The 13,728-nt window shown below is 43.5% G+C and overlaps 1 protein-coding gene across 1 annotated transcript in view; it reads left to right on the plus strand.

The window, feature by feature from the left end:
• LOC141373696 (uncharacterized) overlaps positions 1-12,860 on the plus strand; it is a 109,629-nt gene extending 96,769 nt beyond the window's left edge. Inside the window, exon 5 of the mRNA XM_073897986.1 lies at positions 12,373-12,860. Within this exon, the coding sequence (XP_073754087.1) occupies positions 12,373-12,502 (130 nt within the window). The 3' untranslated portion in view covers positions 12,503-12,860. The remainder of the gene's footprint in view (positions 1-12,372) is intronic.
• The last annotated feature ends 868 nt before the right edge of the window (positions 12,861-13,728 follow it).

Below are 13,728 nucleotides of genomic sequence, written 5' to 3' on the forward strand. Positions count from 1 at the left end.
TAAAGAGGGCACGTTCTGCGTGGAGCACTGGGTGTTATGCACAAACAGTGAATCATGGAACACTACATCAAAAACTAATCATGTAATGTATGGTGATTAACATAACAATAAAAAAACCCAAAATATAAAATCCACTCCTATAGAGTGACATATCCCCTCATCAACTATTGAATTACCTTGAGATATACCTCATTCAGGAAGGGTCACTTAAATGCTTGATTTTATTTTATTTTTTTCAGTTTTCAGGATAATACATCCAGCATCCTCAAAATATGATCATTTGAAAAATACCAGTATGAACACATCTACAAATGTGATGCATTTCAATCCATTGTTATTATTAGTCTTATTTGATGCTTTTCCTCAACCAGTAGAAATCCCTTCAGGTTGGCTGAGATCTTTTACTGTGACATTGGATCGCTGCCTGGTTTTCTTGAGTGACAAGATGTTCCGGGCTCATTTTGTAACACATTCTCCCCTAGACCTGGGCTTTCTGTCTGTTTTGTTCCCAGCATTGTTGCATGTGCCAGAAGGGAATCTCTGGGGCATAGTAGATGCAAAATAAATATTTGCTGAATGAATGCATACAATCTCTTTTTAAAAGAGACCGAGAGAGTAGGGGCTGGCTAGCAAGCATGCAGTTGGGACACGGGAGAGCAGGATTTGGACCAAGGGAGTTTGCTTTCTGATTCTGTGCTCTTAACGGAAACACTTGTGGGCCTTAAGATGGGCCAGGATGAAAGTACAAATTGCAAATTGGTCAGAAAGGTGTGGCACACATTCATGAATGGGCAATCCAGAGGGTTCCCTGAAGAGAGTAAAGGCTACTGGGGGCTGCTCCATTCCCATGGGCATCCTTCAGGGCTGTTCTCCGCAGGGAACCCCTATTTACCCTATTTCTATAGTATTTCTATAGTATAGTATTCTATAGTATTTCTATGTTATTTTATTTGGTCTTTGCAGCAGCCCTGAGAACTATAGTATCTGAGTTTAACAGGCGAAGTAGCTGTGGCTCAGGGAGGTGGAGTGGCGCTTTGGGTCCCACGGCTAGCTAGTGGAAGAGCCACTGGAGTCCAGGTCTGCCTGGTTCTAAGTGAAGGCCTGTTCTTCCTGTGTTTTCCTGCATCCAATAGACTTTGGGACAGGATATTCATTAGGGCAGCCCCATCTGGCATGTTTTATTACCTTAAGTTTGGAGACATTAGGCCCGGGGAGTCGTTTTCCCCCATCCCCCGTGGCAATGTCCTGCCTATCCTTCAGGGACTGGCTTACACCGCCTCCCTTTTAGCTCTTCTCTTATATTCCTGTGGTCCATTATTTCTCTTTCTACCCAGCTGCCCTGAATCTGAGCGATGTGGGCACCCCCAGTAGCAGACATGGGGTGCTCCAGAGAGCAGGCTCCATGACCAACTCATCCTTGGGTTTCCCTGTATTCTGCTCGATACCCAACATAGTGCCAGGCGCACAGTGGCCACTTAGGCCCTTTGAATTGTTGCAGAATGTGTAGGCTGATCCTTTGAGTTTGAGGGCGAGGGTTAATCCTCTCATCTCTTCTTCCCACCCTCAGACATTCTTTAGCAAGTTGGCACATCTGAGATGAATGGCTGGGCAGAGACATGGCACCTCCAACACAGTTTAAGGAACAAGAGTACCAGACAATGAGGCTGCTTGCAGCCGTGGCTTCCAAAGCAGGCTGTACCTGATGATTGGCTGGATGGAGTAGAGGAAGTAACATTAGATCTATTTGCATTTAATTTTCAACTCATCCCTCAAAAATGCCCATTTCTGTGTATGCTTTATAATGTACTAACATACAGGTACAGTTGGATGTAATTTATAAATTTTTTAAATGTACATATATTGGGAACACAACTACAGTTTTTTACTAATAGAAATGTTCAAAAAAACATTGGAGACCATTGATTTCTAGAAATTCCTGGCTGGCACCATCCGTTGTTTCTCATGGAAAATTCCAGGCTGTTCCTTGAGGAGTAGAGGAGAAAGGAAACAATTATTCTGAGGCACCGATGATTTGAGCAAGTGTTTTTGCAAAATGTGCCAATAGTTGGTCTATCCCAGGGGCCCAAATAGCTGGGTTTGCTCTTCTCTGTCAAGGTGGATCTGCTCTTGGTTGGGTGAGACATTAAGTGTGAGGTGGCAACCTTTACCCACCAGGGCCAAACACCTTGGTGCCCCTGTAGGGGTGACCCACACGGGTGCTGGGGCTGATTGCCTGCCTTTTAGTTTGTAGGCTGTCCTTTGGTTGCTCTGCTCAACCTTGTCCCCAGCGCCCACCCCACTTTTCTTCTTTTCAGCTGCCCTAGGTATTCTCTTTGGCTAGATTTACCTAGATACGAATGCTGGTGGGAGGGGCCTGGCTAGCATGGCCTGAGCTGATACTGTCCCCCAGGACACTGAACTTTTGAATGTGCTCCCAGAACTGCCCCCCCCTCCTCAGGTGCTGGGAAATGGGGTTCTGTGGGTGTAAGGACTGCAATAGTGACTTCTACTGAAAAACAAAGGGGGTGTCTGGGTTGAAGGAACTGCCAAGGCTGCTGACCCTGAGGGTCAAGTAGGAATCCAGCAGTGACAACTGGAGGGGCCTCCAAACAGAGGACTAGAAGCAGGTGCTGAACAAGCACCGAGGGTGGGAGTAGTGGAAGGAGGTATCCTGAGAGACCCCCTGCTTCTTTCACCAGCTAGTATACCCTCCATGGGGGGTGTCACATGTGCTGGGTGGTACTTAAAGCCAAAAGAGGAATGTGGTGCATCTCCTTGCTGTGTATCAATTTTACCTGGAGAATGGGGAAAAGATTTTTACAGTAAAATAAAGACAGAAAGAGTATGGAATAAAATACAAAAAGCACATGCATTTTTAAAGTGAAAACAGATTTTTGCTGTAGATCACTTTATGCCACTTCCCGGATCCCAGAAGATTGGCCCTTCCTGTCATCTGCTTGTGGGAAGTGCTGCAGCAGAGCATTTGCCTGTGGGTCTGTTCCGTGTGAAGGGTGGAGGTGGGGGAGAGAGGCCACCTTCGGCCGGGGGAGTGGGGAGAGAGCATGAAAGAAACTCATCTAGCCTCCTGCACAGCACCCTGGATAGTCTTCCCTGGGGAAATCTGATCCCACCCAGGGGTGTGGTTTCGGCCTCAGCTCTCTCTGCAAGCCCCTTTCTTCTCAGGGTCACTTGCCCAGGGAGCTGGAACTAGAGAGAAGTTTCCACTACGTTAGAGCCAGGGCCTTTTCTGGGGGAAGGGAGAGTTATTTTTGGAGTGTTACTTATGAGCATCCGGGGGCCCAGAGAGACAACTGGCTGGTTAATGACAGAGGTAGATTCAAAATAACATCTTTTTTAAAAAAAAAAAGATTAACAACATTTTAAATGTTATTATGATAAGAACACTTCATATTAGATCTACCCTTTTAACAAATTTTTAAGTGTGTAAAAACAGTATTGTTACCTATAGGCACAATACTGTATAGTAGATCTCTAGATCTTACTCATCTTGCATAACTGAAATTTTATACTCATTGACTAGTAACTCCCTATTTCTCCCTCCCTGCAGCCTTTGGCAACCACCATTCGATTCTTTATTTCTATGGCTTTGACTATTTTAGACACCTTATGTAAGTGGAATCATGCAATATTTGTTGTTCTGTGACTAGTTTATTTCACTCAGCATAATGTCCTCAAGGTTCATCCATGCTGTTGCATATTGTAGGATTTCCTTCTCTTTAAAGGCTGGGTAATATTCCATTGTATGTATATACCACATAATCTTTATCTATTCATCTGCTGAAGGACATTTAGGTTGTTTCCACCTCTTAACTATTGTGAATAGTGCTGCCATGAACATGAGGGTCCACATATCTCTTTGAGATCCTGATTTCAATTCTTTTGACATATACCTAGAAGTGGGATTGCTGGATCATCTGGTAATTCTACTTTTAACTTTTTTGAGGAACCTCCATCCTGCTTTTCATCGCTACACCATTTTGCATTCCCACCAACAGTGTGTGAGGGTTCCACTTTCTCCACATCCTCAACAACTCTTATTATCTTTTTAAAATAATCACATCCTAAAAGATGTAAGATGATATCTCAGTGTGGTTCTGAGTTGCATTTCCCTTATGATTAGTGATGTTGAACATCTTTTCATGTATCTGTTGGCCATTTGTATGTGTTCTTTGGAAAAATATCTCTTCAAGCCTGTAGACATTTTTTAGTGGAGTTGTTAATATTGTTTGTTTGTTTTTGGTTATAGAGTTGCCGTTCTTTATATATTTTGGAAATTAACCCCTTATCAGATGCATGGTTTACAAATATTTTCTCCCGTTCTATAGGTTGCCTTTCACTCTGTTGATTGTTTCTTTCACTGTGCAGAAGTTTTTTGGTTTGATATAATCCCACTTGTCTATTTTTGCCTTTGGTACCTGTGCTTTTGATGTCACATCCATGAACTCACTGTCAATACCTATGTCATGAAGCTTTTCCCCTATGTTTTCTTCTGGGGGTTCTATAGTTTCAGTTCTTAGGTTCAAGTCTTTAATCCCCTTTTAGTTCATTTTTGTGTGTAAGATAAGAGCCAAATTTCATTCTTTTGCATGTGGATGTCCAGTTTTCTCAACTCCATTTGTTGAAGATATTATCCTTTTCCATTATATATTCTTGGCACCATTGTTGAAGTAACATTTTGGCTTCTCAACCCAGGGCTACTATGCACTCTTCCAATGTCTTTTGTTAGAGGGGGACTGAAAGATCTATCTGCTCCAACAAGGCTAGGCCTTGCCACAATGGTCAGACTCTTCTAGAACAGTCTTTGCTAGAGATTTATCCTAGCAAAATAGGATATTTTGGATCTTTATGGCAAAGGTATAGAAAATGGATCTTCATGGCAAAGGTATAGAAAACAGTAAAATACCAAGACAAATCAAAATATTTTGGTTTTATCCATTGTGGAACAACCACCCAGAGTAATAATGTATATCATTAAAAATCTTCTTGCAAAGAATATGTACAAGACCTCAATGATGATTACAGGGTCAGTGGAAATAGCAATGCGATCTCTGGGTGCTGGACTATAGGTGGTCTTTATATTTTCTTTATAACTTTCTGTATTTTTCAAGTTTTCTACAATGAACCTTCATTATATTTATTTTATATTATTTTACCTCTCAAAATAAAAGTGAAATGTCTTTTTGACTGACTGTAGTTACTAGTTAATGAAAGTTGCCAATATGTTTTACAATCTCTGTATTCCTTGGGTGGCTCATGCCTTACCTCTAGTTTGACTTTTCTCTTTTGCTGAAGAACACCCGTTAGTAGTTTATACAAACAGGGCATGGGGATAGTTAAAAAAAAAATCCTTTAGTTTTTGTATATTTAAAATGTGTTTATTTCATCCTTACTCTTTAATGATCATTTAGCAGAGTATATAGTTTTTATTACATTTTCCTTCAGCACTTTGACGATATTGTTCTGTTGTGTTCTGGCATCCATTGTTGCTGCTGAAAAGAGCAAGTTTGGTTTAATGAGCGTGTTTAATGAACACATTTTTGTAGGTTATCTCTCTCTCTTTCTCTCTCTATCTCTCTCTGATAGCTTTGACAATTTTATCTTTAATAACCTGCAGTTTCACCATGCTGTGTCTAAGTGGGGATTTATCTCTGTTTATTTTGCTCGGCCCTTGGACACTTTCAATCTGAGGATTCATCATCTCGCATCAATTCTTAGCCAATTTCTCTTTGAATATTGCTTGACATCAGTTTCTCCTTTCTCTTCGGACAAGTCTGATTATATGGATATGTGAGTCTTCTGATCTATCTTTTATGTTTCTTAACTTTAAAAAATTTTTTAATTGAGGTAAATTTTGTATACAGAAAAATGCCTAGACCTTAAGCATACAATTTGAGAAATATATGCATCTGTGTATCTACAACCCCAATTAAGATTTCGAACATTTCCATCACCAAGAACATTCCCATATGCCTCCTTCCAGTCAATTCCCACTTGTTATAGACTATTGTTCTGTTTTTTTCCATCCATTATTAGTTTTCCTGTTCTTGAACTTCTTATAAATGCAGTCATGCAGAATACAGATTTTGTATCTGGTCTCTTTCACTCAAAATTTATTTTTGTGATTCAACCATGTTGTATGTACCAGTAGCTCATTACTTTTTTCTGGCAGAGTACTATTCCATTGTAGAAAAACACCAAATTTTGTGTAATCTGGGGGGATTGGGTTCTGTTCAACTGACTGCTTTTCTTCTTGAATTTAGTCACATAAAACCAGGAGGAAAGTTACTGAAAGCAATACTGTGTCACTTCTATCTCTCAATTCCGCCCTCTTACGCCCTGTTAGTACCCAACGTCCTCCTCTTACCCAGCTCCTGAGTCTCTCCATTCACCGCCCCCCCCCCACCACCCTGTCACTAGCTGGGAAGAAATATGATTGCATCATCCACTCATCCTAACCATTAGGGAGTGTGATAGAATAATGCCTCCCCACAAATGTTTTTGTTTTAAACGCTAGAACCTGTGAATCTGTTCCCTTACATGGCCAAAAGAACTTAGCAGATATGATTAATTCATGGATTTTGAAGATTATCCTGGATTATTGGGGTGGGCCCAATGGAATCAAAGCGTTTTTTGTTAAGAGGGAGGTTGGAGGGTCAAAGGCAGAATAGGAGATGTGATGAGGGAAGCAGAGTCAGAAGAGAGAGAGACAGAGAGAGGGAGACAGAGATTGGAAGAGGCTTTGCTGTGTCTTTCAAAATGAAGGAAGATGGCCATGAGTCAAGGAACACAGGCAGTCTCTAGAAAGTAGAAAAAGCAAGGAAACAAATCCTTTCCTGGAGCCTCCAGAAAGAATGCACCCCTGCTGACTTATCTCAGACTTCTGACCTCTAGAACTGTGAGAAAATAAGTTTATGTTGTTTTAAGCCAAAAGTTTTTGATCCTTTTTCAGCAACAGTAGGAAGTCAGTATGGGGACTGAAGGTAGAAATGTTGAAAATCTAGAATGGGCCCCCAGGAGAAGGGCACTCCTTAGCTCAAACAAAGGACTCTGTAATGGTGGGATTTCAGCCTGCGGGTGGCTGCATGCCTCACCTACAAGGCCTGCTCCAGGGATGTTCATCCTGTGTTTAACGCCTGCATTTCCCTCACTGTTACTCCTTTGGAGTAACCTTCTCTAAGAAGGCTCTTTCCATAATGCTATTGAGCTGGGAGGGTACTGGCACTAGAGAAGGTTTTAATGCATTAGAGTACATACAGATACAGTGAAGGAAACCGGGTGTACAAATATGAGAGGTTCTCAGCCTACATGCTGGAGGCCTTATGGGACCCTGGGCCCCTTGAAAGAGATGCCGGGCTCGTGGAAGGAGGCACCCAAGGAGGGTTGGCCCGGTGAGGTCTTGCCCTTCAGCCCTATAGGCCTGCTGAGGTCATGTGGCGGCCCCAGTAACAAACCGGACAAAGAAATGGTTGCAGTGAGAGACAAAGGTGATTCTGCTTCCGATTCTTCAGAGATAGCAATATGTCAGCAGCCCCCAGAGAGGCTGGAAGTAAATGAATCAGTGCTAGAAAGTGAAGGATACCATCCGCATTGAATGGCGAAAAGGACTCCTGAACAGTATCTTCATTGATTTTTCCTGTAATTGACACAGCATCTCGGTTTGCCTTCGGGCTTCAGGAGGAGAAAACGGGGAGCCCATGTACACAGCTTTCTTGGGCTGGGATTTAAATCTAAAAAAATTCCCCTGAATGAGCTTCTTTCCTCCCATCATTCCTCTTTCTCTTTGTGTCTTTTTGCTACTCTCTCCCTTCCTATCCTACTGCTTGTTTCCTAACTTCTTCCTCCCTTCCCTTCTTTCCTCCCCCCAGTCTGTCTATCTATCTTTCTGTCTCTCCCTCTCATTTCCTTTCATACAAATGAGAACTTAGAAAATACACAGCACAGTATGGTGGTGACACCAAGGACTTAGGAAAGAAAAAAATATAGCACATTCCATCTTTCATGCTGGGTTAAATCTCATTTGGTCAGAAGCTCTCTCTCTCTCTCTCTCTCTCTCCTTCTCTCTCTCTCTCTCTCTCTATATATATATATATATATATATATAGCCCTCACAGTTGCCATATCTGAGAACTTCCTTCTGGGGTAGGACACAGGGGGAGGACCTGGGTTTCCTCCAGGAGCCCCATCTCGCAGGACTGCAAGGATCGGGTCCTCACCTCCTGCCTCAGGGGGCAGAACGTGGTTCCTGGTTATGTTGCTGCTTACAGATTTCAGAGGCAGGAAGAACAGAGATCAGCCAGATAATTTTCAGGAGAGAGCTTTCTACAATGAGTCCCTCTGTAGGGCAAGCCTGGTAGGCGAGGTAGAGTGCTGTTCCTGGCTTGAAGCTGGCTTCATAAAGCCTGGGAGAAAAAAAGGAGCTTCTAACCCAGAGGGAAGAGCCTTCGGCAAATTTGTCAGCAGCTGGAAAGTGCCCATGGAAAACGGGATTCAATGCTGGGAAGGCACATTGCTTGAGAATCTCTGTTTGTACCAGGCATGCTCGCCTAAGTGCTCAGAGGAATGGGAGAGCATCTGAGACAGTCTAGCATAAAGATGTCTGGGCACGAAAAGCATGTCTGGGCACCGAAGAGGTTCAAAAATTCCTTACAACTTAAAAGGATCCTAAGGGTTTTGTTGTTGCTGTTTTTAAGAGTTGGCTTCAAATCTGCCTTTGTGAACCATATTCATTCATTCATTCAACAAATATTTATGAAATTCCTACTGTGTGCCAGGCACTGTGCTTTATGTTGTGAATATAATGGTCAGCAAGAAATCAGATGGAATGTCTTCTTTCACATGAAAATATAAAACTACCAGCATGATGGATGCTATGGAGGAGAGGTGGTGGGGTCACAGGAGGGATAACAGGGAGGACTGGTCTGGTCAGAGAGGTCAGGACACAAATCCCTAAGAATGTGGTGACTCAGTGCTGGAGCTGAAATCTGCAGGAAGAGTAGGAGTTAATCAGGGGAAGGGAATGGGACAGGGAAAAGAGAAGGCATGTGCAAAGGTCCTGTAGCATGTTGATTTCAAGGAACTAAAAGAAGCCCATCCAGTTGGCCAGTGCTGAGGGAAGGGAGAATGATAAGAAGTGAAGTTGGAGAGTCAGAGTAGGGGCCAGGCTGTGGTGAGGATTTTAGTCTTTGTCTCAAAAACATTTAGAGGGCTTTTTAGCAGCTTTAATGTGTGTGTGTGTGTGTGTGTGTGTGAGAGAGAGAGAGAGAGAGAGAGAGAGAGAGAGAGAGAGAGAGAGAAATATCAGGAAAAGTCAACGGAGGGCCAAGAGTGGGAAAAGATACGCCAGTTGTAAGACCGTGATCCTGGCAATAGCTGGTATTGGCTGGGACTAAGGTGGAGGTAGAGAGAAGTGGATGGCATCCATAGATATTTTTAAGAGAAGATGTTTGTCTTGGGTGATGAGTTAGGCGAGAATGGTGGGCAAAAGCAGAGTTAATGACTTCCGGGTTTCTAGCCTGAGCGACCATATGTGTGGAGAGTGTTGCCATTTGTGATGAGGTGGAGAACAATAGAGAAGGTGCGGATTTGGGATGGGCATGAATTTGGTATTAATCATATTGGGTTTGAGGTGTCTTTGAAAAATCTAAATGGAGGTGTCAGATTAACTTCCCCATGTTCTTCATGGTTCTTCCTGTTACTGATTGAGAGCTACTGCCTTAAACAATTTCATTTGACCCCCATAATGTGAAGGTGGGCCGAGCAAGTTTTATCATCCTCACCTTTAGAGGAGAAAACGGAGAGTGGCTAAGTTGCTTGCCCGAAGTCCCACAGTCAGAAGTTTGTAGAATTGGGACCAGTTTAATCATTTTGACTCCTAGTGTGGGTCCCCTTCCTTTTTACCCCACCGCCTTCCTGTTAGGGCGTATCAATAATGGCAGGCTTCTCGGCGCAGAGCTAACTGCTGGGAGAAGATGTTTGGCAAAGAAGGGTTGCTGCCTAGGTGGCCCCATGGTCTGCCTACAAATGAGACTGACATCCTGCGTTTTCGGGACAAGAAATGGACAGTGTCAAAAATGCTTTTGTGTGTGGTCATGGTTCCAGGCTCAAATATCGCATTCAACATTCAAAATTCAACTCAGAGGACTGACGTTTATTGTTGACTCATGTATTCTTCATAAAAGCTCTGTGATATGGTGGAGGTGGGTATTGTGATCCACTTTTTGTGGACAAGTAAACTGAGGGACCTATATTAATATAAGTTCCTTGCCCAAGGTGGCTCAGCTAGAAAATAGCCAAGCTGGGATTGGAACTCAGGTGGGTCTGATGGTAAGATCATGCTCCTTGAATGAAGCCTCCCCGATTCCTCAAGGGATGAGGCCTTGAAGGGACCTTCTAATGCTCCCATTTAATTACCCGAATCATGAAAACACTGTTAGGGGGAAAAAATAACTCTGAACATGATCCTAATGTGAAAGGTCTATTGCTTTATGTTATTTTTTTCTCAAATACCAAGGGTCACCTCTGTGGATGCACGGAATACTAATACTCATTTTTGTCTGATCTTATAAGAAAAAAATCAAGCTCCAAGTAAAGCAATAAAACAATTTTTATAGAGCTGTCTTAACAAGGAGAAATTGGTCTATTCCACTTATTTTTCCTTTCTAGGAGACTGCTTTCAGCTTGAGAGGGAGATAGGATTTTTGTGGGGGAGGGAAAGATTGAGAAGTGAAAACGTTTGAGAAGTGGTTTCAGAAACCCGAAGCAGGACAGATACTGGGCGTGCCCTTTGTGCGGGGGGAAGGTTTTGTTAGCCCCCACTCCCTTCTTCTTATGACTTCCTCTGACCTTTCCTCTCACCTGATTCCCCTCCCCCAAGACATGCTCAGTGCCATACAACACTGCATTGCCACCCCAGCCACACAGCAGAATTGCCTGGGGGACTTGAAAAAACATACAGATACCAGGCGGCATCCCAGACCAATTACTTCAGATTTTGGCCCTGGGACTGGGTAACTGTGATGTCTCACCATGGCTGAGAACCACTGGTCCAGGCTGTGGGGTTTGGGACCAAAGCCTTCTTGGGATTTTTGGTAGTTTCAGTTACCCATCAGAGAGGAACTACTGACGATGACCCAGATAGACTATCAGAGAGGTGGAGGGACCTGCATATGGCTGATGGGGTAGATGGGCATCATGCCAAGGCCAGCGGGGATGCAGGGCGGTGGTCAGCGATAGCTCAAGGAGAGAACGAGGGAGAGAGGCTGGAGAGGAGGGGACCCTGGGTCCCACCATTTCTTCGGTTGGAGCCCTTCCAAGAGGCTGAAGTGTAAGGGGTCAGGGAACAGGGCATATACATTTTTCTTTCAAGGCAGCTGGTGGCAAAAGGAAACAGTTCTAGAAGCAGTAGCATGTTGTGGACAAGGTGAAGGGAAACTTTTTATTAAAGTGGGAACTTGAGCATGATTGTGCACTGCAGTCAGCACCTGCAAGGAGAGAGGGAGCGCTGGAAGCGATTGACAAAACTTCCTCTTTCTTCCAGGCTGGGGTTTGATTTCTTCTCATTCTCTTTTACTTCTCTGTGCCTCAGTTTCCATATCTATAAAATGGGGGTAATAATAATAGCTGCTCTAAAGGGCTGTGGAGAGCCTGGCACATAGTCAGTGTGACATGATATACGCTTGCCATCGTGTTCTCCCCCGCCCCCCCCAACAACCCCAGAGCCACCCCCCTCGTTCCTTGAAGACTTTACCTCCCAGCTGGCTATTACCCTTGCCAGTGTTCCTGCCATAACTATTGGTAGGTGGTCCTTTCTTACCTTAGCCTACTTGACCTCCCCCTTCCAATTCATCCTGCCCTCCACCCCACCACCCTTTCAAGTCATAGTCTTGGCTGTCATCACCAATCCCTCAATTCCAGTCATTGTGCTCCTGCAACACGCGCGTCACATCTATCCATCTCCCTCTCTCTGCTCCCCAAACCTAACAACTCATTCTTGCTCGGTACCTGCAAGAGTACCTACCGCCTTCTCACTGTCCTCCCCCCACCCACTGTGGCTGCACGCTCCCTCCTTACCCACCTTTAGTTCTGTGGCCCGTCATTTTATGTACATCCTCACATACATGCTCCCCTTGATAGCTTCTCCTTCTGAAGTCCAACTCTGGCCCAATCCAGCTGTCCTCTTGCCCTGCAACTGCATCTACACAGCTGAATGGGACCAGACAAATACACAGAGACACACGGACTACTCTTGCCTTGGATTCATGACTGCTGACATCCAGCGGACAGTTCTACTGAGTCTCTTGGGTCTGCTCACACTTTCACATTTGACTCATTTCTTCTTTCTCTCTCCTCAAGCCTTCCTCATATTTACTACCAGTTGATGATCTTGGTTTGCTATTTCATCGGGAAGATAGAAGCCATCAGAACTTGCGCACACTCCCGCTACCAAGTCCATTCACCTACCTGCGCCTGTGCCCAGTGTTAAAATCAAATACCAGATGGAGATTGGTCTTGGAAATTCCTTCAGCAGACAAAACCATTTAAGCCACCTAAGCGAAATTAAACCTAGCTTTTGAACGTAAGCGAAACTTAACTTAGGTTATTTCTTGTAAATGTCTCTGATCGTCGTAAAAGAAACCTGGTCATCTTCCTAAAATGGTATGAGATACTCACTTCTAACCAATCCCCTGCTGACCAGAAACCCCAGTTGTAATAACCAATCATTGTAAAGGTTAAACAACTTCTTGATTCCTTATAAGCCACTCTGTAATGTCATGACCCTGAGTTTCATATCAGTTTTGAATTTGGCAGCTCCTAGGTTGTGAACTGTTTTTAAATGCATAATAAACTCTTACAAAATACTATTTTATTGATCTGATGGTTTTAATTTTGCTATTTCTGGATTTTTAAAAAAATATTAAAAAAAATTTTTTTAAAAATTTTTTTTTTTTATTTTTTGAGAGAGAGACACGAGTGTACAAGCGGGGGGGACGGTGGGGCAGATGGAGAAGCAGACGCCCCCCACTGAGCAGGGATTACAAGAAATTACAAGAAAGTGTCTGTCTTTGGCTCTTGTAGGGATGGGGGGCTCGATCCCAGGACCCCGGGATCATGACCTGAGCCAAAGACAGACACCTAACCAACTGAGCCACCCAGGCACCCACTATTTCTGGATTTTTGCCAGAAAGTTCTGCCCTCCCTCCTTTTGCTATGGATGAGCAATCTCTGCTCCTTTTGGTCCAGAATCTCAGCTTTTGCCCTGGATTCCTTTTTCTCTCCTATTCAAGGACACAGTTCCTGAAATCATTCTTCTCTCTCCTGAATTATTAAAATTTCCCATCCTTTGTAGACCATTCTCATCATCAGGTAAACATGCCTTAATTTCTCTACATCCTTAAAAAACACAGACTCTCTTGACTGTCTCTAGCTATTGCCTCATCTTTTTGCCCCCTTTTATGGCAAAAACTCTGAAATGCTGTCTATACTTTCTGTATCCAACTGCTATCCTCCAGTCTCTCTTGAATCCACCATAATAAAGCTTTTGTCCCCAACAATCCAAAAGTATCACTCTCATCGAGGTTCCTGATGATTTTCATGTTGCTGAAACCAACAAGCAATTCTTAGTCCTCATCTTATTTGCTACAGCTCTGACATCTTTACTCGGTGTATCCCTCTCTCCTCTTTATCCCGCTCCTCTCTTCTTCACCTGAA

This window comes from Callorhinus ursinus, unplaced genomic scaffold (assembly GCF_003265705.2).
Source record: "Callorhinus ursinus isolate GAN/ISIS: 27379988/994484 unplaced genomic scaffold, GSC_fseal_2.0 scaffold11, whole genome shotgun sequence".
Classification (NCBI taxonomy): domain Eukaryota; kingdom Metazoa; phylum Chordata; class Mammalia; order Carnivora; family Otariidae; genus Callorhinus; species Callorhinus ursinus.